This window comes from Heptranchias perlo, chromosome 21, assembly GCF_035084215.1.
Source record: "Heptranchias perlo isolate sHepPer1 chromosome 21, sHepPer1.hap1, whole genome shotgun sequence".
Lineage (NCBI taxonomy): Eukaryota > Metazoa > Chordata > Chondrichthyes > Hexanchiformes > Hexanchidae > Heptranchias > Heptranchias perlo.
Window position 1 is genome coordinate 48,033,313 of NC_090345.1, and position 27,807 is coordinate 48,061,119.

Consider the following 27,807-nt stretch of genomic DNA (forward strand, 5'->3'; position numbering starts at 1 on the left):
GACGCTTGCCTGCCATTTGTGGATAATTCATTCAGAAGTGTCATTTGTCACTTCTAAATAAATCACCCACTTCTATAGGTGCATATAATGGCAAACAATGAGTTGGTGTAGACAAGAATAATACTTTCAGCCAACTAATACAAAGGATCTTTTGTTTTTAATTTCCTAAGAACTTATTAATTTTAATTTTTAAAAATCCAACTGAAAAATGCTTGCCCTGATATTTTTTTAAATCCAGGAAATGAAGGGCATTACTTAACGCATTACTCCCTCTAAAAACAAGGCTGGTTATTGCTACCTATGTACACCACTTCACACTTCAAATAACAATACATTCTTATGCAGGTTCTCAAAAAGCAGCTTTTGGACATTGGGAAGAGATCGAAGGAGGAAATCAACACAAGAGCACCAGAAGCTGGAAGAACATCAGGGATTCAGAAGAATAGATGAGCCTTGTATATATGGCCATTCCTACATACAGTCTATTTCTGTTAATTCAAAGTTGTTCTTTGCTTAAAAATGCTGTGAATTATTTGGTAGTTTCAACTAAACTATTTCAATAAAACAGCACAGCAAATGTGTTTTGCATAATTTCAATTCATAGTATCATAGTCGGCCCATCATGCTTGCTCTTTGAAAAAGCTATCCAATTAGCCCCTTTCCCCTGCTCTTTCCTCATAGCCCTGGAAATGTTTTCCCTTCAAGTATTTATCTCATTCCCTTTTGAAAGTAACTATTGAATTTGCTTCCACCACCCTTTCAGGCAGTACATTCCAGATCATAGAATCATAGAAAGTTACGGCACAGAAGGAGGCCATTCGGTCCACCGTGTCTGTGCTGGCCGAAAAAGAGCTATCCAGCTTAATCCCACTTTCCAGCACTTGGTCCGTAGCCCTGTAGGTTACGGCACTTCAAGTGTACATCCAAGTACTTTTTAAATGAGTTGAGGGATTCTGCCTCTACCACCCTTTCAGGCAGTGAGTCCCAAACCATCACCACCCTCTGGGTGAAAACAATTCTCCTCAGCTCCCCTCTAATCCTTCTACCAATTACTTTAAATCTATGCCCCCTGGTCACAGATCCCTGTACTAAGGGAAATAGGTCCTCCCGATCCACTCTATCTAGTTCCGTCATAATTTTATATACCTCAATTAAATCTCCCCTCAGCCGCTTTTGTTCCAAAGAAAATAACTCCAGCCTATCCAATCTTTTCTCATAGCTAAAATTCTCCAGCCCTGGAAACATCCTCGTAAATCTCCTCTGTACTCTCTCTACATTAGATCATTACAACGTGCGTTAAAAAAATGTTTCCTCATGTCGCCTCTGGCTCTTTTGCCAATCACCTTGAATCTGTGTCCTCTGGTTAGTGACTCTTCAGCCATTGGAAACAGTTTCTCCTTATTTACTGTATCAAAACTGTTCATGATTTTGAACACCTCTATCAAATCTCCCCTTAACCTTCTCTGTTCTAAGGAGAACAACTCCTGCTTCTCCAGTCACTCCACATAACTGAAGTCCCTCATCCCTGGCACCATTCTAGTAGATCTCTTCTGCACCCTCTCTAAGGCCTCGACATCCTTCCTAAAGTGTGGTGCCCAGAATTGAACACAATGCTCCAGCTGAGGCCTAACCAGTGTTTTATTAAGGTTTAGCGTAACTTCCTTGCTTTTGTACTCTATGCCTCTATTAATAAAGCTCAGGACCCCATATGCTTTTCTAACATCCTTCTCAACTTGTCCTGCGACCTTCAAGGATTTGTGTATGTGTACCTCCAGGTCTCTGTTCCTGCACCCCCTTTAAAATTGTACCAGTTTATATTGCCTCTCTTCATTCTTCACACTTTTCTGCGTTAAATTTCATCTGCCATGTGTCTGCCCATTTCATCAGTCTGTCTATGTCCTCCTGAAGTCTGTTACTATCCTCCATGTTGTGTCATGTGCAAACTGTGAAATTATACCAAGTCCCAGTCATTAATAGATATATCAAAAAAAAGCAGTGGTCCTAATGCTGGCCCCTGGGGAACACATACCTCCCTCTAGTCTGAAAAACAACCATTCACCACTACTCCCTGCTTTCTGTCACTTAGGCAATTTTGTATCCACGCTGCCACTGTCCCTTTAATTCCATGGGCTTCAATTTTGCTAACAAGCCTATTATGTGGTACTTTATCAAATGCCTTTTAAAAGCCCATCTACACATCAACCGCACCACCCTCATCAACCCTCTCCGTTATTTCATCAAAGAACTCAATCAAGTTAGTCAAACATGATTTTCCTTTAACAATTCCATGCTGACTTTCATTTATTAAACATAGAAACATATAAAATAGGAGCAACAGTAGGCCATTCGGCCCTTCGGGCCTGCTCCATTCAAAATGATCATGGCTGATTGTCCAACTAAGTACCCGGTTCCCACTTTTTCCTCATATCCCTTTAGCATTAAGAAATATATCTATCTCCTTCTTGAATACATCTAATGACTTGGCCTCCACTGCCTTCTGTGGTACAGAATTCCACAGGTTCACCACCCTCAGTGAAGAAATTTCTCCTCATCTTGGTTCTAAATGGCACACCCCGTATCCCGAGACTGTGACCCCTGGTTCTGGACTCCCTAGCCATCGGGAACATCCTCCCTGCATCTAATCTGTCTAGTCCTGTTAGAATTTTATATGTTTCAATGAGATCACCTCTCATTCTTCTAAACTCTAGTGAATATAGGCCTTGTCGATCCAATCTCTCCTCATACGTCAGTCCTGCCATCCTAAGAATCAGTCTGGTAAATCTTCGTTGCACTCCCTCCACGGCAAGGACATCCTTCCTCAGATAAGGAGACCAAAACTGCATACAATACTCCAGATGTGGTCTCACCAAGGCCCTGTATAACTGCAGTAAGACATCCCTGCTCCTGTACTCAAATCCTCTTGCAATGAAGGCCAACATACCATTCGCCTTATTAGCCCATACATTTCCCAAGTGCCAATTAATTTTGTCCCGGATTATTGTCTCAAAGTTTCCCCACCACCGTTAAGCTGACTGGCCTGTAATTGCTGAGTTTATCCCACTCCCCTTTTTTGAACAGGGATGTAACATTTGCAATCCTCTGGCACCATCCCCATATCTAAGGATCCCAGTCCATCACCGGCATCTCCACATCATATCTAAGGAGGATTGGAAGATTGTGGCCAGAGCCTCCGCAATTTCTACCCTTACTTCCCTCAGTAACCTAGGATGCATCCCATCTGGACCGGGTGACTTTTCTACTTTGAGCACTGCTAACCTTTTAAGTCCCTTCTCTTCATCTATTTTTATTCTATCCAATATTACTACTATCTGTTCCTTCACTGCTACAATGGCAGCATTCTCTTCTCTAGTTTAGAGGGATGCGAAGTATTCATTTAGTACCTCAGCCTGCTCTCTGCCTCCACAAGAAAATCTCCTTTTTTGTCCCACTCAAGTCTCACGCTTCTTTTGACTACCTTTTTACTATTTATATGTTTAGAAAAGACTTCTGCATTCCCTTTTATGTTAGCTGTTAATCTATTCTCATTCTCTCTCTCTGCCCCTCTTATTCCCTTTTTTAGATCTCCTCTGTACTTTCTGTATTCAGCCTGGTTTTCTACTGTATTATGAACCGTACAATCATAAGCCTCCTTTTTCTGTTTCATTTTAATCTCTATATCTTTAGTCATCCAGGGAGCTCTAGCTTTGGATGCCCTTCCTTTCCTCCGCGTGGGAATTTGTCTATTCTGTACCCGAACCAACTCCTTCTTGAAGGTCTCCCACAGTTCAATTACTGTTCTGCCCACCAAATTTTTGATACCAATCCAATAGGGCAAGGTCCCTTTTTAACTCACTGAAATTACCCCTCCTCCAGTTAAGTATTTTCACATTTGATTGTTCCTTGACCTTTTCCATAGCTATTCTAAACCTAATGATATTATGATCACTGTGCCCCAAATGCTCCCCCACTGAAACATGCTCCACCTGCCCCACTACATTCCCCAGAACTAGACCCAGCACTGCTTCCTTCCTTGTTGGGCTGGAAACACACTGTTCCAGAAAGTTCTCGAACACATTTCAGGAATTCCTCCCCCTCTTTGCCCTTTACACTGTTACTATCCCAGTCTATATTGGGATAATGGAAGTCCCCCATTATCACTACTCTATAGTTCTTACATCTTTCTGTAATTTGCCTGCAAATTTGCTCCTCTATCTCCTTCCCATTATTTGGTGGCCTATAGTATACACCCAGTAGCGTAATAGCTCCTCTATTGTTCCTTAATTCTAACCAAATAGATTCTGTCTTTGACCCTTCAACCACATCACCCCTTTCCAGTGCTATAATAGTTTCTTTGATCAATACTGCCATTCCACCCCCTTCTTTCTTTTCTTCCTTATCGTTCCTGAATACCTTGTGGCCAGGAATATTAAGTATCTAATCCTCCTCCTCTTTGAGCTAGGTCTCTGTTATTGCCATTGTATCATAGTCCCATGTGGTGACTTGAGCCTGCAGCTCAGCAACCTTATTTACCACACTACATGCATTTACACACATGCACTCCAAACTCATCTTAGGCTGCCTCTCATCTGTCCCCTGTAAATAATATTAATAGATAATTTGAAGTAAGCAACTTTGAATTAAGGGTAGACTGTATTTTCAATCATTTATTGAGCTGAAAAACGATTGGGAGAGAGATAGAATGATTGGAGAGCCAGGTAAAAAGCAGATCAAAGGGCTATGGAAGCAGTTAGGAAAGATCACTGAGGAAAAGAGCAAGACAGTAGTGAGCGGAGTGGCCTGACTAGCTGTTCGGGACAGCAGAAGCGCTTTTTATATGGTTGCACTCCCCTTAAACAGATGAAGAGTGCACTCCTCTCTCTCAATCCTCCCTACAATGTAGTCTACAGATCTCCCAACTCCCAGGTAAATTCTCACAGGTAAGTGGGAGAATGCAGATAATTGAAGCATTGGTAATTTATCTTTCACTGTCATTTTAATCCAATTACAGGTGATCATTCCATAATATTGTACAATTGAACATTTGTGCATTAATACATTGTGTAGTGACTGCATAAAACTTCCAACTACCATTTAGTATAATTATTGTAATCATCATCAATGGGCCATTTGTGAATAGCATGAAAGCTTTTACAAAAATACATGTTGTGGCTTTCACTAATATTTTGCTGCAGTGCACCTAAACAAGATCTCTCACCTATTATCTTTAGTGACAGGAATATTGGTGCCATCCAGAACCAACTCTTTAATTTCTGTTACATCAAACTTTTCCATTGCAATCTGTTTAAATGGATACACAATTGAGGAAAATGTAAAATGGTAAGAACAAATCTTAAAATATTAACTAAACCATTGTGCAATGATGTTCCCAGGTAACATGGTAACCCAAGAACTCTACCCTTTACAAGGCTATGGTATACCAAAGCAAGGGAAGGCCAAGATTTCTAGTAATAGTCTTCCAGATTTAATGACCGACCTGGTTTGTATTTTTAACATTTCTGTTTTAATTTCAGATTTCCAACTCTTCTCCCCTTTTTATCTTGACAAGATTATAGCCATGTCAAAATAAAATACAGAAAGCACATAAGTTTCTGTATTTAATACACCACCACCGTGAACAGTGTGGGATTTGAAGTTTTAAATGGATTAGAGGTACCTTTTCAATCAATGTCAATCTCCTTAAATACAAGGAGTGAACCGTTCGACAAAACTGCAATTCAACTGAAGTTCAAAGATAAACATTTGGAAGATTGAACATGTCATAGTGTAAGCATGGTTTCCTATAAAGGGCTGAAAATTTGAGTCCCAAATACCATGGTGTTCTAATGCAGGAAGGGGAATTCCCTAACGCACATTACAATAGAAATGTCTACTGCAAAAAGCAGCACCTTAAAAGTTCCACCTCCATCAATACTGAATATCGCATTAGAAAAAACTTCTAAATTAGTTATATGAGGTCTAAATTAGCTAATCATGAAGTTACTAAGATTAAAATATATGCATTTCTGGAGAATAATAATTAAATGTCAAATTACTGTTTTGAGATTAAAACTCAATTAAAATTAGGGATGGGAACACCTGCAAATTAGATCAAAAACTGGTTGCAATTTTGAAAATGTGTACCAGTTCCTACTTTAAGCAGCAATTCAACACATGAACAAAAGCCACGACACTTGTAATTTAATTTGAATCACAAGTGTTACTACCGATACTGAATGCCTCTGATTACAAGAATAGTGTTATTGAACACCTCTGATTACAAGAATAGCATTGATACAGTACAGGCATCATTGGCGTAGCCATGTAAGAAAGAAGCACCTCATTATACTAGTGGTTCACACCACTGCAGGGAGGCTCCAATCTCTGTACATTCTAAAATGTACATCCATACATATGCAGAGAATATAATTTACTGGCATCCAGTACAGAAGATCAACAGCTTTTCTAAATTACAACAGCTCTCCACGTTGTAAACTTCTATGATTCTAAAACTGAACGGTAGTAAAAATGGTTGCTTAAGTTTAAAAAAGTGAAGAAAAATTGAGCCACATTGAGACAACAGGTCTCTATCCCCAAAACCCACACATTAAAAGCAAGAACGGTTGAAATAAGAGAAACTAAGTTTCGGCCCATGGGCCACGTACAGGGCTGAGCCCTGGCAAACTGCCCCGTGAAGCCCAAACAACTAAGTTCTACCTGTGCTTATATTTTGTTGGTTTATTCTGTTTGAATTTTGTGGGCCTGGACTGTTTAAAAAGGGCTTGTACATTCTTGAATGAAATACCAAAGAAAAGTAAGAAACAAGTTATGATACATATATTGTGCTTGCTCACGTAAAACACAGAACTACAGACGTTGACAGCATAGGAGGAAGCCATTCAGGCCATCGAATGTGTCAGCTTCTTGCTAGAGCAATCCAAAACGAATCCCACTGCCCACCTCTGCTTCAAATATTTATTCCAATTTTCTCAAAAGATGTAATGGTCTCTGCCTGCACCACTCCATGTGGCAAAGTATTCCCTGATTCAACAACCCTGTGTGTAAAGAAATCTCCCCTCACTTGCAATGAGGATTTTAAACTGATGACTCCTGATCACTGACTCCCAACCAGAAGCAGTCTTTTTGAAAATCCTTCATAATTTTAAACACCTCTATTAAATCTCCTTAGCCTTTGCTGCTCCAGTGGATATAGTCCCAGTATCTCGAATTCCTCCTCATATTATAGTTTCCCATCCCTGGCATCCTGGTGCATCTGTACTGCAGGCTGGGCCTCCTTTTTCTGGAACAAAGGCCGAAGGGTGACCTAATAGAGGTCTTTAAAATTATGAAGGCACTTGGTAGGGTAGACATAGAGATGATGTTTCCACTTGTGGAGGAATCCAAAACTAGAGGTCATCAATATAAGACAGTCAATAATAAATCCAATAGGGAATTCAGGAGAAACTTCTTTACCGAGATAGTGGTTAGAATGTGGAACACCAAGTTACATCGAGTCTACAGCACAGAAACAGGCTATTCAGCCCAACTGGTCAATGCCAGTGTTTGTGCTCCACATGAGCCTCCTCCCTCCCTATTTCATCTAACCCTGTCCGCATACCCTTCTATTCCTTTCTCCCTTGTGTACTTACCTAGTTTCCCCTTAAATGCATCTATGCTATTTGCCTCAACTACTCCTTGTGGTAGAGCAATCCACATTCTCACCACTCTCTGGGTAAAGAAGTTTTTCCTGAGTTACCTATTGGATTTATTAGTGACTATCTTATATTGATGACCTCTAGTTTTGGACACCCCCACAAGTGGAAATATTTCCTCTACTTCTACCCTATCAAACCCTTTCATTATCTTAAAGACCTCTATCGGATCACCACCCAGCCTTCTCTTTTCTAGAGAAAAGAGCCCCAGCCTGTTAAGTATATCCTCTCAGTTCTGGTATCATCCTTGTGAATCTTTTCTGCATGTTCTCCAATGCCTCTATCTTTTTTTTAATGATATGGAGGCCAGAACTGTGCACAATACTCCAAGTGCGGTCTAACCAAGGTTCTATACAAGTTTAACATAACTTCTCTGCTTTTCAATTCTATCCCTCTCAAAATGAACCCCAGTGCTTGGTTAGCTTTTTTTTAAAAATAGCTTTATTAACCTGCGTCATTACTTTTACTGATTTGTATATTTGTACCCCGAGATCCCTTTGCTCCTCTATCCCATTTAGACTATTATCCAAGCAATATGTGGCCTCCTTATTCTTCCTACTAAAATGTACCATCTCATACTTATCTATATTGAAATTCATTGACAATTACCTGTCCATTCTGCAAGTTTATTAATGTCCTCTTGCATTTTGACGCATTCTTCCTTTGTATTAACTACACCCCCCAATTTGGTGTCGTCTGCAAATTTTGAAATTGTGCTTCCGATTCCAGAGTCCAAATCGTTAATGTAAATTGTAAACAGTGGTCCCAGCACTGACCCCAGTGGAACACCACTTCCCACCTTTTGCCAGTCTGAATAGCTACCCTTAACCTCTACTCTATTTTCTGTTTTGTAGCCAACTTGCTATCCATTCTGCTACCTGTTTTGACTCCACATGTTCTGACTTAATCATGAGTCTACAATGCGGTACCTCATCGAAGGCCTTTTGAAAATCCAAATGTATTACATCTACTACATTACCCTTGCCTACTCTTTATTACTTCTTCAAAGAATTTAATAAGGTTGGTCAAGCATGACCTCTCCTTCTGAAATCCATGCTGACCATTCTTCTAGATGTTTTTCCATTACATTTTTGAATAAAGATTCGATTATCTTTCCTATTGCTGACGTTAAACTAACTGGTCTATAGTTCCCTGGACTTGTTCTATCTCCCTTTTTAAATATAGGAATAACATTAGCTGTCCGCCAGTCCTCTGGCACTATTCACTTTTCTAATAATTTTTATATATATGTAACAGTGCTTCTGCTGTCTCTTTCCTAACTTCTTTTAATATGTCCGGATGCAATCCATCCAGACATGAGGTTTTATTCTCTAAGTTTGATTAATTTATCAATTATCTCTTCCCTTTCCATCTTAAATGTCATTATATCTTTTTAAATCTCTTCTTCTAATGTCATGCCCACCTTATTAGTATCCCTGGTAAATACTGAGACAAAGCAATTATTCAATATTTCTGCCATTTTGCTGTCATTACCTGTGAGTTTATCATGTGTATCCTTTAGTGGCCCTATCCCTATCCTGATTTTTCTTTTGTTATTAATGTGTCTGTAGAATACACTACTATTTCTTTTTATATTCCTTGATAATTTAATTTTGTAGTTCCTCTTTGCTTTCCTAATTTTTTTGTGGACATCTTTCCTAACCTCTTTGTATTCCCTTTTGGCATTCTCGCCTTTAGTGTCTATGTTCTTTAGTTTCAATTTTACCCTTGTGGAGGAGTTGAGGCGAATAGCAGAGATGCCTTTAAGGGGAAGCTCGATAAGTACACGAGGGAGAAAGGAATAGAAGGATATGCTGATAGGAGACTCGCGTGGAGCATAAACACCAGCATAGACCAGCTGGGCCGAATGGCCTGTTACTGTGCTGTAAATTTTATGTAATTCTATGCACGGTCTCTATAACTTTAATGTTTATTCTATAATGGGGTACCCAAACCGAAGTTTTTTTTTACAAATTCATCATTACTTCTTCACTCTTGTACTCTATGCCCCTATTTATAAAATCCCAAATGCTGTTGGTCTTTTCATGGCTTTATCTATCTGCGCGCACACACTTTCATAGAATTATGTATTTGAAACCTTAAGTCTCTTGATCCACAGCATTAAGCATCTTTCCATTGAGTGTATACTCCCAATATGTATCACCTTATACTTCTGTACATTAAATTGCATCAGGTACCTTCTGTCCATTGAATCACTAACCTTTTTGTTCCTTCCTGAAGACGCCTACAGTCCTTCTCACCGAACCCCTACTTTTGTGTCATTGGCAAATTTCAAGATTGTGTTCCTATACCCAAGTCCAAATCATCTATATACACAGAGAACATAAGTGGACCCAGTAGTGACCCCTAGGGTACAGAACTTCCAACCCTTCTCCCATCTGAGCAACACCCATTTACTCTAATGGTTTCCTGTTAACCAACTTTCTAACCACTATATTTCTTCTTGCACCATAGGTCTGAAAATCCATATACACAACATCTACAGCATTCTTTTATCTATCCAAATCAGTCACTTCTTCAATTTCATTTCGTCAAATATGACTTGCCGTTATTCATTCCAAGCTGGCAGTTCATGATTAATTCATCCATTACTAAATGCTGACTAATTTTATATTGAATTATGGTATCTAATAGTTTTCATCACAATTGATGTTAGACTAACTGGTCTATAGTTACCCAGTTTATCCTTCTCTTTCTTCTTGAGCAAAGGTGGCTACTCTCCAGTCCAAAGGCACAACTTGCATATTTAAGGAAGTATGAAAGTTTGTGGCCAGTGACTCTGCCATCAACTTGATGGCTTCTTTCAATAGTCTAGGGTGCATGCCAACAGAACTTGGACTTATTCACCCCGAGTTCAGTTATTCCTTTCACACCCAATTCCTTTTCAGGATACCTCCTTTGTATTCTATATCCACCTCCTTTGTATTCTATATCCACCTCTACTAAACCTACATTCTCTACATAAACCTACATGTCTGCAAAGGGATACTGACAGGTTAAGCGAACGGGCAAAAATTTCGCAGATGGAATATAATGTGGGAAAATGTGAAGTCATCCACTTTGGGAGGAAAAATAAAAAAGCAAAATATCATTTGAATGGAGAAATACTACAAAATGCTGCGGTACAGAGGGATCTGGGTGCCCTCATACATGAAACATAAAGTGTCAACGTACAGGTGCAGCAGGTGATCTGGAAGGCAAACAGAATATTGGCCTTTATTTCTAGGGGGATGGAGTATAAAAGCAGGGAAGTCATGCTACAACTGTACCGGGTGCTGGGTGAGACCACACCTGGAGTACTGCATACAGTTCTGGTGCCCTTATTTAAAGAAGGACATACTTGCATTGGAGGCAGTTCAGAGAAGGTTCACTAGGTTGATCCCGGGTATGGAAGGGTTGTCTTATGAGGAAAGATTGAGCAGGTTGGGTCTATACTCATTGGAGTTTAGAAGAATGAGAGGAGATCTTATTGAAACATACAAGATTGAGGGGACTCGATAAGGTAGATGATGGGAGGGTGTTACCCCTCATGGGGGAATCTAAAACTAGGGGGCATAGTCTCAGAATAAGGGGTCGCCCGTTTATGATGGAAGAGGAGGAATTTCTTCTCTCAGAGGGTCGTGAATCTTTGGAATTCTTTACCCCAAAAAGCTGTGGAAGGCTGAGTCATTGAATACATTCAAGGCTGAGTTAGACAAATTTTTGATCAGCAAGGGAGTCAAAGGATATGGAGAAAGGGCGGGAAAGTGGAGTTGAGGTAAAAAAAACCAGACCAGCCATGATTTCATTAAATGGCGAAGCAGGCTCGAAGGGGCCGAATAGCCGACTGCTGCTCCTATCTCTTATGGTGGTCAAAACTAGTCCAGGAGGTTACTCTGGCCCTGAAATTCTCTGCAGTACCTACCTTTTGTACGAGGTGATCTCTGCACCAGCCAGAAACAAGTGCAGCTCTTGCTTGAAGGAATTCAGCGAATCGGCATCCACCGCACGAGCTGGCAGCCTCTCTAGCTATTCTTTAACTCTTTAATGTTTATAAAGACATTTTTTTCATATTATTTGCTAATTCTTTTTCATGTTACTTTTTGCCTTTCCAATCTCTTCACTTTCCCACTACACTTTCTATATTCCACCATTATCTTTAGCATTACTCGCCCTAACTACCTACCACATGCACTGGCCATCATGGTGTGGGGGAGGCTTGATGGACCAGCTGGTCTGTTCCTGCTGGTCAATTCTGCTTGTTCGTATGCCTCCCTTTTAAGTTTGTTTAGTTTTAATCTTTCTATTTATACAGAAAACTCTGTTCTGATGTCCCTCTTTTGCCATAGAGAAATATATTTATTTAGTACTCTATTGCTATTTGAAGATTTCCCACTACTGATCTGTTGACCCGTTTGTTACATTTACTGCTCAGTTTATTTGGGCCAGATCCCTTCTTGCTGAACTGAACTTTGCTTTTTTTCAATTAAGCATCCTCATCTGTGACTCTTCATTGTGTTTTTCTATTCTTAAATTGAACCTAATTATTTTGTGGTCACTATTTCCCAACTGCTCTTTTTTCATCAGTTATTTAACCCACTTTATTTCTCAGAACTAAATCAAACAATGCTTTTTTTTCATTATTGGACTGGAAACATACTGATGCAAGAAGCAGTCTAGGGTTCAATCTGAAAAGCATTCCCCACTTTGTCCACATGCATTAACTTTATTCCAGTCTATCTTGGAACAGTTAAAATCATCTCAAATTATCCTACTGTACTTGCATATCTTTGGACTGTGCAGATCTCCCATTCTATCTGATAGCCACTGTTTGGTGGCCTATAATGCACACTATAGCAACTGTACCAGTTCCCTTCCCATTTCGAAGTTTGACATTCCATCCATATAAACTCTGACTTAGCGCTATAACATAAGGACATCCTGGGGGTTGCGTTGTCACAGAATCCTTTACTAACGTTACCACCCACCCCATTATCGCTCCTGAAAATGTTCGAAACTGTAATATTAAGATCTCGGTCCTATCCAAACAGAAGCCACATCTCCATTACAGCTGCTATAACACATCCCTCCATAGTTATTAATGCTTCTAACTGTCTAATTTTGATCTGAATGCTTTGTACATTCACATACATACCACTCCAATTTTTTGCAAGACTGACCCTTATTTTCTTATGGTTTTCTCATCTAATTTTGGTACCTCTAGCTTCATCTACAATACTGTGTCTAATTTTAAAATCAGCATAACCCACTAGCACCAAACTCTCAGGAGTCAAACTCCACTTAATCACTTCACACAAGTATTCATCATAGGAAAAAAAACTCCTGTCCAACGGCACATCAATGCTAAGCTCCCGTTGAGACTAAACTTCACACTGTACTGGCCTGTCACAGCTTTATGTCCTCTATTATGTTTCCGACACCCAGAGTGTGAAAGAGGTCTACCAATAAGTTTAAAAGTGCTTTAAGACAAATAATCAGATCTATGTAATGACTTACTGTAAAGTTGAGGGAGAAGGTGGCTTCCACATCCTCCTCTGGGTAATCTAGCAGTTGCTGCATACTCCTGTATAAAAGTAGATTGATAAAAAGCTAACTGATTTGCTGATGTAAAGAAACATGAACAGAATGACAACTGCGCAATTTGGACTCCAATAAGATCTAATATATTGGCTGTATGTACATCTTTTTCTAAAGAAAACTTCATTTTATGAAGCCAATCTTTACAATTCCTAACTGGAAAACAATCAAATATTTTACAATTAAGTCAAAATACAAACACATCCTTTAAAAGATTATCCCAGATAGCTGGCTGACAAAAATTGCTTGAATATATGTCACAAATGTTAAAACTAGAAGGGGCACAAAGATGAGTCAACCAGTACGAATTGCACCAAAGCAGGCCTCAGAAGGCAGATACGGGGGTACTGAGGTACAGTAAGCACTGGCTATGACAAAATGGCATTGCCAAGAAAAATGAAACTTTGCAAATATTAAAAATGAATAAGCTTAAAAAAATACTATAGAACAACCACTAACTAAACTGTAGACAAACTACACAGACACAAGAAACAGAGTGTTCATTTCATATTGTAGGGGCTTCTTCAAATGATAGGCATCTTGCACAATGGCCAATTTATCTCTAATTTCATCTCAGGATCTTTAAAGTCCAAAATAAGGTTTTAAATAAAATGAAAAATTCCAAAGAATTACGTATTTCAGAATATATGACTTTTTTGTCTTTTAAAATCTTCATTAAAAATTTTTTACTAGAAAGCTTCTGCTTCTCCCAAAAGTTTGGTCCTAGACTTGATACTTTTATCCAGAGCGGTGACCGTGTTCGCTGAAGCTAGAACCTGAGTTTGAGCATGTGCACAATTTCCCAGGATTTATCAGTAGCATTTATGCTAATCAAACACTGTTTTTCTCTCTCAATCTAACAAAATCTGTATCGTTTTTCTCCCTCAAAGTTGCTGGAAGAAAAGCTAGAGATTAAAATTCAAAAACTTTATTCAGGTAACATTTATATTAGGTGTTCTTTTTTTAAAAACAGAGAAAGTGCGTGTGCGAATGAAAGGGAATGAGAGTAGAAAGAGAAATGATGGACTGTGCTAAGTACATACCTGTTGGTGGTTTCAAATTATAAATACCCTAAAATCTTCAGAAAGTGAGAGTGAGACAGAGAGTGTGAGAGACAGAGAGACAAGCAGAGCGAGAGACTTTCCTTTGAATTTTTTTTAAAAAGCAAATGATTTCAATTTTGAAATAAAAAGAACTCCTCCATTTTTAGATAAGTTCTTTTGTTGATCGAAGATGTAAAAGTTCTAATTATTAATAATGAGGAAAATTTGACTTTCCTCATATTTTTTAATTTGAGAAAATAATTCAAATCGAGTTAAATATTGAAAGCAAACAGAACAGCTTTAGTTATTGTGTTTACATTTCCCAAAAGCGGAGAGATAGAGAGAAAGAAAGACAGACACAGATATATTCAGGAATCAATCATCAAAAAATCAAATTAAATGATTGCAGTAATTTCTTCCTTAGAAAGTTACAAACCAGTGTTACTGGATCCTGCCCCCAAGACACATTCTTGTCAGGCCCATGCCCTCCCCTCCTCGCTAAAGGATACCAGCGGGGTGAATTTAACTATTTCTACTAGGTGGGAAATGGGCAGCAGTGATTCAGCTGCCCGATTTCCTCTTCATTTATTTTCCATAGGTTTGTCCCCGGTGTATAGCACCCTTGGTAGTGGACTCCCCTTATCAGGACTCCAAGGGTGACTCTAGCACTAGCATGGAGTCCTGATCCATGGAATTTTGAGCCTGGGTGTATCCTATACATTTGTTCTAACCCAAGGGTAGAACTTGAATTTCAAAACATCAGACCACATCCCAAAAGGATGTAGTCCTAAGAAACCTTTTAGATTGCGACTTGTGCAATATCTGCAGAAAGAATTCCAGCAGGGACACACAAGTCTTGGAAAAGGTAACCTAAAGACTCTATCCTAATCTGTATGAGATGCCAGTATTTCCTCCAGGAAGAAATCTATAGAACATTCTGGATGGGGAACATCTGGGCAAAAGGAGTTGACGGAGACCGCCTGTTATGAGGTTGTTCCGCTGAAGTCAGACTGGAAAGCAGTCCCCCACTAAACAGGATAGATTAAACAAAGGGGACTGAGCTGGTTGGTTGGGAGCTTGGGAATATGTCCTGCCTATTAGAGGAACCTTGGCATTTAGAAAATACTTTCCTAGCAGAGGTAAAAGGACTATCAGGAGGGATAGTATCTGCTGTTAAAGTTGGAACAAATTCTGAGGTTATTGTACAACCTGGCCTCTCCTGCAAGGCTAATAGTCCGAATATCACAAGTAGCTGAAATTTCATTCATCCACGTGCTCACTGCTCCATATAGGGAGGGGTAGATTTGGACAAACAGAAGTAACTGGGAAGGTAATCTTTGTTGCTAAGGGTTCTAGTCTGCAGTGGGCCCAGAGATATTAAGCCTGCTCCTTTACCTGGAATTGGTCAGATGCAAGCAATTCAATAGCCTCTTGGTGCCTAGATCTGCTCCTTCACACAGTAGAGGCAAGAGAAAAATCCAAGTGCTTTACTGAATTTTTAGGCAGCTTCTTAGGTCCTATGTTTGGAGTACGGTAGCATAGTGGTTATGTTCCTGGACTAATAATCGGGAGTCATGAGTTCAAATCCCGCCATGGCAGCTGGGGAATTTAAATTCAATTAATTAAATAAAATCTAGAATTAAAATACTAGTATCAGTAACGGTGGCCATGAAACTACCGGATTGTCGTAAAAACCCATCTGGTTCACTAATGTCCTTTAGGGAAGGAAACCTGCCGTCCTTACCCGTTCTGGCGTATATGTGACTCCAGACCCACAGCAATGTGGTTGATTCTTAATTGCCCTCTGAAATGGCCTAGCAAGCCACTCAGTTATAAAATCTCGCGCAAAAAGTCATAAGAATAAAACTGGACAGACCACCCGGCATCAGACCACGAGGCACCGGACATGACAACGGCAAACCAAGCCCAGTCGACCCTGCAAAGTCTTCCCCACTAACATCTGGGGACTTGTGCCAAAATTGGGAGAGCTGTCCCACAGACTAGTCAAGCAACAGCCTGACATAGCCATACTCACAGAATCATACCTTTCAGCCAACGTCCCAGACTCATCCATCACCATTCCTGGGTATGTCCTGTCCCACCGGCAGGACAGACCAACCAGAGGTGGCGGTACAGTGATATACAGTCAGGAGGGAGTGGCCCTGGGAGTCCTCAACATTGACACTGGACCCCATGAAATCTCATGGCATCAGGTCAAACATGGGCAAGGAAACCTCCTGCTGATTACCACCTACTGCCCTCCCTCAGCTGATGAATCAGTCCTCCTCCATGTTGAACACCACTTGGAGGAAGCACTGAGGGTAGCAAGGGCACAGAATCTACTCTGGGTGGGGGATTTCAATGTCCATCACCAAGAGTGGCTCGGGAGCACCACTACTGAGATTCCTGAAGGACATAGCTGCTAGACTGGGCCTGCGGCAAGTGGTGAGCGAACCAAGAGGGAAAAACTTACTTGACCTCGTCCTCACCAATCTACCTGTCCATGACAGTACTGGTAGGAGTGACCACCGCAGAAGTCCTCGTGGAAACGAAGTCCCGTCTTCGCACTGAGGATACCATCCAACGTGTTGTGTGGCACCAACATCATGCTAAATGGGATAGATTCAGAACAGATCTAGCAGCTCAAAACTGGGCATCCATGAGGTGCTGTGGGCCATCAGCAGCAGTAGAATTGTATTCCAGCACAATCTGTAACCTCATGGCCCGGCATATTCCTCACTCTACCATTACCAACAAGCCAGGGGATCAACCCAGATTCAATGAGGAGTGTAGAAGAGCATGCAAGGAGCAGCACCAGGTGTAACTAAAAATGAGGTTCCAACCTGGTGAAGCTACAACTCAGGACTACATGCATGCTAAACAGCAGAAGCAACATGCTATAGATAGAGCTAAGCGAGTCCACAACCAACGGATCAGATCAAAGCGTTTCTGTGGCCGTAAACGTGACTCCAGGATGGTTTGTTACCTCCCTGGTGCCAGGGTCATGGATGTCACTGAGCGGCTACAGGGCATTCTCAAGGGGGTGGGTGAGCAGGCAGAGGTCGTGGTCCACATTGGGACCAACGACATAGGTAGGAAGGAAGATGAGGTCCTGCATCAAGAATTTAGGGAGCTAGGTAGCAGATTAAAGAGCAGGGCCTCAAAGGTTGTAATCTCTGGATTACTCCCTGTGCCACAGGCTAGTGAGTATAGAAATAGGAGGATAGAACAGATGAATGCGTGGCTAAAGAGTTGGTGCAGGAGGGAGGGTTTCAGTTTCCTGGATCACTGGGCCTGCTTCTGGGGAAGGTGGGACTTGTACAAGTCGGACGGGTTGCACCTGAACCAGAGCGGGACAAATATCCTTGCGGGGAGGTTTGCTAGCACTGTTGGGGGGGGTTTAAACTAACTTGGCAGGGGGATGGGATAGAGTGGAGCTACAATAGGGGGTGATGTGCAGCCAAATATAGAGAAAAAAACAAGTCAGCTTGGAAGACAGGGCAAATATGTAAGGGCAAGGCTGGATGGCATCTATTTTAATGCAAGGAGTCTTGCGAATAAGGTGGATGAACTGAAGGTGTTGATAAACACATGGGAGTATGATATTGTTGCTGTCACAGAGACATGGTTGAGGGAGGGGCAAGACTGGCAGCTCAATATTCCGGGGTACAGAATCTTCAGGCGAGACAGAGGGGGAGGTATAAGAGGAGGGGGGGTCGCAATATTAATTAAAGAATCAATTACTGCCATAAGGAGGGATGATATATTAGCAGGTTCCTCTAATGAGGCCATATGGGTGGAGCTTAAAAACAAAAAGGGGGCAAGCACTTTGATGGGAGTGTACTATAGGCCCCCAAACAGTCAGGGGAAGATAGAGGAACAGATATACAGGCAAATCTCAGAAAATTGTGCAAATAATAGGGTAATAATAGTGGGGGATTTCAGCTTACCCAATATTAACTGGGATACTCAGAGTGTAAAAGGCTTAGAGGGTACAAAATTCTTAACGTGCATCCAGGAGAGCTTTTTGAGCCAGCATGTAGAAAGTCCTACAAGAGAGGGGGCGGTACTGGACCTAATTCTAGGGAATGTGGCCGGCCAAGCGGAAGCAGTGCTAGTAGGTGAGCACTTTGGTGACAGTGACCATAATTCGGTGAGATTTAAGGTGGTCATGGAAAAGGACAGGGAGGGGCCGGAAATAAAGGTTCTAAATTGGGGGAAGGCCGATTTTAATAGGATAAGGCAGGATCTGGCCAAAATGGACTGGGATCAGCTGCTTGTAGGAAAATCCGCATCGGAGCAATGGGAGTCTTTCAGAAGGGAGATTGAAACCATACAATGGCAACATGCTCCCGTAAAGGTCAAGGGTGGTTCCAAGAACTCCAGGGAACCTTGGATGTCAGGGGATATACGAGAATGGATTAGGAAAAAAAGGAGGGCTTTTGGCAGATACAAAAGGCTAAAGACGGAGGAAGCCCTAGAGGAGTACAAAAAGTGCAGGGGGATACTTAAAAAAATAAATTAGGAGATCAAGGAGGGGCCATGAAATAACACTGGCGAGCAAAATAAAGGAAAATCCTAAGATGTTTTATAAGTATATTAAGGGTAAGAGGATAACTAGGGAAAAAATAGGGCCCATTGGGGACAAAAATGGCAAGATGTGTGTGGAGCCGGCAGATGTAGGAGGGGTTCTGAATGAATTTTTTGCATCTGTTTTCACTATGGAGAAGGACGATGTAGACAGGGGGACTGTGATATACTCGAACATATTAACATCGAACGGGAGGAGGTATTGGCGGTTTTAGCAGGCCTAAAAATGGATAAATCCCCAGGCCCGGACGAAATGTATCCCAGGCTACTGTGTGAGGCAAAGGAGGAGATTGCGGGGGCTCGAACACATATATTCAGAACCTCTCTGGCCACAGGGGATGTGCCAGAGGACTGGAGAACCGCTAATGTAGTACCATTATTCAAGAAGGGGAGTAGGGAAAAACCGGGGAACTACAGGCCAGTGAGCCTAACATCAGTGGTAGGAAAATTATTGGAAAAAATTCTGAAGGACAAAATTAGTCTCCACTTGGAGAAGCAAGGATTAATCAGGGATAGTCAACATGGCTTTGTCAAGGGAAGATCATGTCTGACTAATTTGATTGAATTTTTTGAGGGGGTGACTAGGCGTGTGGATGAGGGTAACGCAATGGATGTGGTATACATGGATTTCAGTAAGGCCTTCGATAAAGTCCCGCACAGGAGACTGGTCAAGAAGGTACGAGCCCATGGAATCCAGGGTGCCTTGGCACTTTGGATACAAAACTGGCTTAGTGGCAGAAGGCAGAGGGTGATGGTCGAAGGTTGTTTTTGTGACTGGAAGCCTGTGGCCAGTGGGGTACCACAGGGATCTGTGCTGGGGCCCTTGCTGTTTGTGGTCTACATTAACGACTTGGATATGAATGTAAAAGGTATGATCAGTAAGTTCGCTGATGATACAAAAATTGGTAGGGTGGTAAATAGCGAGGAGGATAGCCTCAGTCTGCAGGACGATATAGATGGGTTGGTCAGATGGGCGGAACAGTGGCAAATGGAATTTAACCCGGAAAAGTGTGAGGTGATGCACTTTGGAGGGACTAACAAGGCAAGGGAATACACAATGAATGGGAGGACCCTAGGCAAGACAGAGGGTCAGAGGGATCTTGGTGTGCAAGTTCACAGATCCCTGAAGGCGGCGGAACAGGTAGATAAGGTGGTAAAGAAGGCATATGGGATACTTGCCTTTATTAGCCGAGGCATAGAATATAAGAGCAAGGAGGTTATGATGGAGCTGTATAAAACACTGGTTAGGCCACAGCTGGAGTACTGTGTGCAGTTCTGGTCGCCACACTACAGGAAGGATGTGATCGCTTTGGAGAGGGTGCAGGAGATTCACCAGGATGTTACCAGGGCTGGAGCGCTTCAGCTATGAAGAGAGACTGGGAAGATTGGGTTTGTTTTCCTTGGAGCAGAGGAGGCTGAGGGGGGACATGATTGAGGTGTACAAAATTATGAGGGGCACAGATAGGATGGATACTAAGGAGCTTTTTCCCTTCGTTGAGGGTTCTATAACAAGGGTACATAGATTCAAGGTAAAAGACGGGAGGTTTAGAGGGGATTTGAGAAAGAACTTTTTCACCCAGAGGGTGGTTGGAGTCTGGAACTCACTGCCTGAAAGGGTTGTGGAGGCAGGAACCCTCACAACATTCAAGAAGCATTTGGATGAGCACTTGAAATGCCATAGCATACAAGGCTACGGACCAAATGCTGGAATATGGGATTAGATTAGACAGGGCTTGATGGCCGGCGCGGACACGATGGGCCGAAGGGCCTCTATCCGTGCTGTATAACTCTATGACTCTGCAGTCCTGCCACATCCAGTCGTGAATGGTGGTGGACAATTAAACAACTAATGGGAGGAGGAGGCTCTGTAAACATCCCCATCCTCAATGATGGCGGAGTCCAGCACGTGAGTGCAAAAGACAAGGCTGAAGCATTTGCAACCATCTTCAGCCAGAAGTGCTGAGTGGATGATTCATCTCGGCCTCCTCCCAATATCCCCACCATCACAGAAGCCAGTCTTCAGCCAATTCGATTCACTCCACATGATATCGAGAAACAGCTGAGTGCACTGGATACCGCAAAGGCTATGGGCCCCGACAACAACCCGGCTGTAGTGCTGAAGACTTGTGCTCCAGAACTGGCTGCGCCTCTAACCAAGCTGTTCCAGTACAGCTACAACACTGGCATCCACCCGACAATGTGGAAAATTGCCCAGGTATGTCCTGTCCACAAAAAGCAGGACAAATCGAATCCGGCCAATTACTGTCCCATTAGTCGACTCTCAATCAGCAGCAAAGTGATGGATGGTGTCGTCGACAGTGCTATCAAGCTGCACTTACTCACCAATAACCTGCTCACCCATGCTCAGTTTGGGTTCCGCCAGGACCACTCAGCTCCAGACCTCATTACATCCTTGGTCCAAACATGGGCAAAAGAGCTGAATTCCAGAGGTGAGGTGAGAATGACTGCCCTTGACATCAAGGCAGCATTTGACCGAGTGTGGCACCAAGGAGCCCTAGTAAAATTGAAGTCAATGGGAATTGGGGAAAACTCTCCAGTGACTCGAGTTATATCTAGCACAAAGGAAGATGGTAGTGGTTGTTGGAGGCCAATCATCTCATCCCCAGCGCATTGCTGCAGGAGTTCCTCAAGGCAGTGTCCTAGGCCCAACCATCTTCAGCTGCTTCATCACTGACCTTCCCTCCATCATAAGGTCAGAAATGGGGTTGTTCGCTGATGATTGCACAGTGTTCAGTTCCATTTGTCACCCTTCAGATAATTAAGCAGTCCGTGCCTGCATGCAGCAAGACCTGGACAGCATCCAGGCTTGGGATCATAAGTGGCAAGTAACATTCGCACCAGACAAGTGCCAGGCAATGACCATCTCCAACAAGAGAGAGTCTTACCACCTCCCCTTGACATTCAACGGCATTACCATCGCCGAATTCCCCACCATCAACATCCTGGGGGTCACCACTGACCAGAAACTTAACTGGACCAGCCATATAAATACTGTGGCTACAAAAGCAGGTCAGAGGCTGGGTATTCTGCGGCAAGTGACTCACCTCCTGACTCCCCAAAGCCTTTCCACCATCTACAAGGCACAAGTTAGGAGTGTGATGGAATACTCTCCAATTGCCTGGATGAGTGCAGCTCCAACAACATTCAAGAAGCTCGACACCATCCAGGATAAAGCAGCCCGCTTGATTGGCAACCCATCCACCACCCTAAACATTCATTCCCTTCACCATCGGCGCACTGTGGCTGCAGTGTGTACCATCCACAGGATGCACTGCAGCAACTCGCCAAGGCTTCTTCGACAGCACCTCCCAAACCCACGACCTCTACCACCTAGAAGGACAAGAGCAGCAGGCATATGGGAACATCACCACCTGCACGTACCCCTCCAAGTCACACACCATCCTGACTTGGAAATATATCGCCGTTCCTTCATCGTCGCTGGGTCAAAATCCTGGAACTCCCTTCCTAACAGCACTGCGGGAGAACACGGACTGCGGCGGTTCAAGGCGTCGGCTCACCACCACTTGCTCAAGGGCAATTAGGGATGGGCAATGAATGCTGACCTCGCCAGCAACGCCCACATCCCATGAACGAATTTTAAAAAATTAAATCCACCATTTTATTAATGGGAAGTCCAACACAATCTGGCAACTGAGTGTTGAGGTGGGGTAATGCAATTTGAGTAATTCTCCTGTCCATCTGCAATTCAGAATTAGGTCTCTTAGGACCAACTGGCCCATGTTCAACTGCTGTTCACATGGAACTCCTCTCCACTTCGGCCTTCAAAGTTCTCGTTTGAATATTTGCTGCACTGTTGTTTAAAGGATCTTGTAGCAATGTGAATAGTCATTTTCAAGCACATGGCCTCCTTCTGTGCTATATGTATGATTTTCACATCTTGCCTCAGTGTCTTGGAATCAGAGGTACTTTCTTGAACATATTACAGTAATGGAACAATCCATTACTGTTTCAATTATTTTGTACTCTTTCATTTTCTTTTTTTATATGAAATAATTACTTCTTGGAATTATTTTTCTATGCAGCAAAAAACCCCATTGACTTGCCCAAGAGCCTCAGGCATTTATAGCTATCAGGAACACCTTTGCTTTCTAAACCTGTTAACAGCACGAGGGCTGAGCACTTTTATTAGATACTTTGAGTAAAGTGGATCAATACCCTGAAGATGGCAGAATTTGCTTTAACGCTTCCACAAAATATATCAAAATGGAGTTGGCCCCCACTGAGATGTAAGTAGTAAAAGACCTGAAGGAAAACATGGTAACAGATTAAATAGCTAAACACTACTGGAATAAGAGCGTGCGCTAAAAGCTACACTTGTTCTACTTATAAAATACCCCAAGCCTGGCTCTAAAAATTGGAAAATCCAATACTAGAAACACATAACCTTCACAGAACTGATGGGATGGGGGGAAAAGGAGGTGGAAACAGTTGTCACTCTTGGGCGGGTCTTAAAGCTTTATACAACATGAGAGCTGGTGGTGATACAAATTTTAGGGGGTGCCTAACCATGTGATTTTCTCAGAACCAATCTAGCTTGGATATATTCCTGCTGTATGAAGGATGCCTGAATGAATAAATAAAAACCTTTTTTTTTAAAACAAGTGAATTAACTAACCTGCCAACAATGGGCATCAATTCCTTCAGGTCATCTAAGGTAGGTTTCTGTTTTAGCAGTTTCTTATACAAAGCTAATGGAAAATGCAGGTCAACAATTGTAAAGTTGTAGATTGCAAGACCACAGACGACACCAATCAAATGAAATAAATCAATTTCTTCCAAGGTCTAAACAAGATAACAAACAGAAACATTCATTGTAATGCTTATTTTTCCTCTATAATTCCTTGACTGAATACCACTAAGCTATGAGAGACTTATAAAATTTTAAGTTCATATTAAGAAATTAAATCAAGTGGAACGCAGCAAAACATATGACGTGTAAATGATGGATTGCCAAAGAGATGCTATTCAGGAGATAACATAATCTGCAATTTTTTTTTGGAACTTCATTTTAACATCAACTTCAAATAAGACCTCCAAGAGTTTAGAATAATATAATAACACTGGGTATCCAAGACTGGAAAGCAGCCAAGCTAAAAAATTCAGTACTGTCCCAATACTGCTATGTGCTGGGTTGGCAGTGGGTTTCACTAGATGAATCACCTTCTGATTTGCATCAACCCCTTGTCACAATGCACTGAATTTCCAGTGGAGTCAATGCCTAATTATGGACAGTAAAGGAGCAGTCACCAATAGAGAGGAGACCTCAGAACTGGGTCTTCACAGGAGTAATGAAAGGAAGCTCGGGAAATAAAACTGAACTGGAAAAAATATGCAAGAAAGAACGTGCATTTATATAACACATTTCGCAACCTCAAGACGTCCCAAAGCACTTTACAACCAATGAAGTACTTTTGAAGTGTAGTTGCTGTTGTAATTTAGGGAATAACAGCAATTTTTGGACAGCAAGGTCCCACACTCGTGATAATGACCAAATAATCTGTCTTATCAATGTTGGCTGAGGGATAAATGTTGGCCAGGACACTGGGAGAATTCCCTTGCTCTTCTTCGAAAAGTAACATGGTATCTTTTACATCCACCTGAGAGGGCCTCAGTTTAATATCTCATCTGAAAGATGGCACCTCCGACAGTGCAGCGCTCAGTCAGTACTGCACTGAAGTGTCAGCCTCGATTATGTGCACAAGACTCTGGAGTAGGGTTTGAACCCACGACCTCTGACTCAGAGGTGAGAGTGCTAACACCGAGCCAAGTAATGTAAGTGGGCAGAACAATGGTCGATGAAAGTTTAATGTAGATTAGTGTAAAGTATTGCACAAAGGGAAACAAATGGGCCAAATGTGGGCCAGGACAAAGTTGAAAGAGATCTAGGGTCTTTAATAGACTCAATACTTCATGCCCGAGTACTGCTGAGCAATCAAAAAGCAAAGAGAACTATATTGGCAGAACAGCAGAATACAAGTCAGAGGGAATCATAGTCAAACCTTCACTGTTTCTGGTCAGACCACATCTTGAGTAGTATCCAGTTCAGAGGTGTGAGAAATAAGGGGAGGAACTTGGGCTGTTTAGCCTTGAAAGAAGGCCATGGGTGATCTTAGAGGTAGACATGATAGTAAGTAGTATAGAAAATTGAGATAGTAAATTGGATCAAACTAGCAGAAGACAAATTTAAGACTAATATCAGGAAACTGTTCTTAACAGAGTGATCAATACACGGTATATACTTCTGGATGGAGTAGTGGTGGTAAAAACCTGGAAATTATTTAAGGAACAATGGGTGGGGGGAAAGATTGTAGGGTCTTTCACGCTGAATAAGTAAGATGGGTTAAAAAGCTTTCAGCTGTGAGAAACTGGTAGATTTTTTTTTAAGAAGTAGTTTTTTTTGGGGTAATGGGGAGAGCATAAACAGAAATAGACATGCCAATATTGGTGCTTTTACCATTTTCACATTTGTAGTCACGAGACTTTCCAATTTTAAGGGGAAACTGGCTGCCTATACCTCTATTAAAATGTATGTGTATGTGAAGCTAGATAATCTTAGCATATTCAATAATGGGCATCTGTTAAGTTTCCAATTAATGTAGTGTAAAAGTTATTGTATTCTTAGTTGATGGATCTAACATAATGGGGTTTATTGCAAATTAGAAGTTAGTACCATGGATACTTTTCAGAATGCTTTACTCAAAATGATTAAGTGCATAGAATCAGTTTTGTAGTAAGATGTGCAAATATATTACACAATAATTTATTTTAAAATGCAGCTAGATGAATGCAGAGAACTTCCATACCTGAAATGAAAACCAGATGAGCCTAGATTCCTCATAGTACCGAAACATTCCATATTTAGGATCTAATAAGTCTCTCATAATCAAGAGGAAAAACTCCTTCCGGACACCACCAGCATCCACAGCTTCTTCGCCAACAAAAATTACCTAAATATGAAAAGAGATAGAGATCAGTCTGATCTACAGTCTCTACAAATACTTCAAAACTTATTACTTGATATTGCACAAAGGGAAACAAATGGGCCAAATGTGGGCCAGGACAAAGTTGAAAGAGATCTAGGGTCTTTAATAGACTCAATACTCCATGCCCGAGTACTGCTGAGCAATCAAAAAGCAAAGAGAACTATATTGGCAGAACAGCAGAATACAAGTCAGAGGGAATCATAGTCAAACCTTCACTGTTTCTGGTCAGACCACATCTTGAGTAGTATCCAGTTCAGAGGTGTGAGAAATAAGGGGAGGAACTTGGGCTGTTTAGCCTTGAAAGAAGGCCATGGGTGATCTTAGAGGTAAACAAAATGGCAATCTTTTCCAAGTGAAAAAATTCCATGCATTGCATGAAATCACACTTCTCTCCATTGATGTAATGCTTTTCAACTACTTCTGTACTCAGAAGATTTTGGTCACTTGGGCTGCCACCAAAATTCTCTTCAGGCTCAAAAGCAATTCATCTAGATTTATACAAATAAACATACAGATTAGACTCGAACAGTTCCTACAGATTGGAGGGTGGCAAATGTAACCCCACTATTTAAAAAAGGGAGAGAAAAAACAGAATTACAGACCAGTTAGCCTAACATCAGTGGTGGGGAAAATGCTAGAGTCTATTATAAAGGATGTGATAACAGAACACTTGGAAGGCATTAACAGGATTGGATAAAGTCAGCAAGGGTTTATGAAAGGGAAATCACGCTTAACAAATCTACTAGAGTTTTTTGAGGAGGTAACTAGTAGAATAGATAGGGGAGAACCAGTAAATGTGGTGTACTTGGATTTTCAGAAGGCTTTTGATAAGGTCCCACACAAGAGGTTAGTGTACAAAATTAAAGCACATGGGATTGGGGGGAATATACTGGCATGGATTGAGAATTGGTTGACAGACAGGAAACAGAGAGTAGGAGTAAACGGGTCTTTTTCCGGGTGGCAGGCAGTGACTAGTCGGGTACCGCAGGGATCAGTGCTTAGGCCCCAGCTATTCACAACATTTATCAATGATTTGGATGAGGGAACTGAATGTAACATTTCCAAGTTTGCAGACGACACAAAGCTGGGGTGGAATGTGAGCTGTGAGGAGAATGCAAAGAGGCTCCAATGTGATTTAGAAAAGTTGGGTGAGTGGGCAAGAACATGGCAGATGCAGTATAACGTGAATAAATGTGAGGTTATCCACTTTGGTTGTAAAAACAGAAAGACAGATTATCTGAATGGTGATAGATTGGGAAAAGGGGAGGCGCAACGTGACCTGGGTGTCCTTGTACACCAGTCGCTGAAAGCAAGCATTCAGGTGCAGCAAGCAGTTAGGAAGGCGAATGGTTTGTTGGCCTTCATTGCAAGAGGTTTTGAGTACAGGAACAGGGATGTCTTACTGCAGTTATACAGGGCCTTGGTGAGACCACATCTGGAGTATTGTGTGCAGTTTTGGTCTCCTTATCTAAGAAAGGGTGTACTTGTCATGGAGGGAGTGCAGCGAAGGTTCACCGGACTGATTCCTGGGATGGCAGGACTGTCGTATGAGGAAAGATTGGGTCGACTCGGCCTGTATTCACTCGAGTTTAGAAGAATGAGATGGGATCTCATTGAAACGTATAAAATTCTGACAGGGCTAGACAGACTGGATGCAGGGAGGATGTTTCCCCTGGCTGGGGGGAGTCTAGAACGAGGGGTCACCGTCTCAGGATACGGGGGTAGGACATTTAGGACCGAGATGAGAAATTTCTTCACTCAGAGGGTGGTGAACCTGTGGAATTCTCTACCACAGAAGGCTGTGGAGGACAAGTCACTGAATATATTTAAGGAGATAGATAG

The 27,807-nt window shown here is 41.8% G+C and overlaps 1 protein-coding gene across 4 annotated transcripts in view; it reads right to left on the minus strand.

Annotated features, from left to right (window-relative positions):
- Nucleotides 1-27,807, minus strand: part of herc4 (HECT and RLD domain containing E3 ubiquitin protein ligase 4) — a 124,184-nt gene that overhangs the window by 9,156 nt on the left and 87,221 nt on the right. For 2 of the 4 annotated variants that reach the window (XM_068002623.1, XM_068002624.1), the window contains 4 exons: nucleotides 25,786-25,929; nucleotides 23,598-23,764; nucleotides 13,227-13,293; nucleotides 5,216-5,298 (listed from right to left, as the gene is read on the minus strand). In XM_068002623.1, coding sequence (XP_067858724.1) covers nucleotides 5,216-5,298; nucleotides 13,227-13,293; nucleotides 23,598-23,764; nucleotides 25,786-25,929 — 461 coding nt within the window. The remainder of the gene's footprint in view (nucleotides 1-5,215; nucleotides 5,299-13,226; nucleotides 13,294-23,597; nucleotides 23,765-25,785; nucleotides 25,930-27,807) is intronic. The other 2 variants (XM_068002625.1, XM_068002626.1) reach the window with 2 other exon arrangements.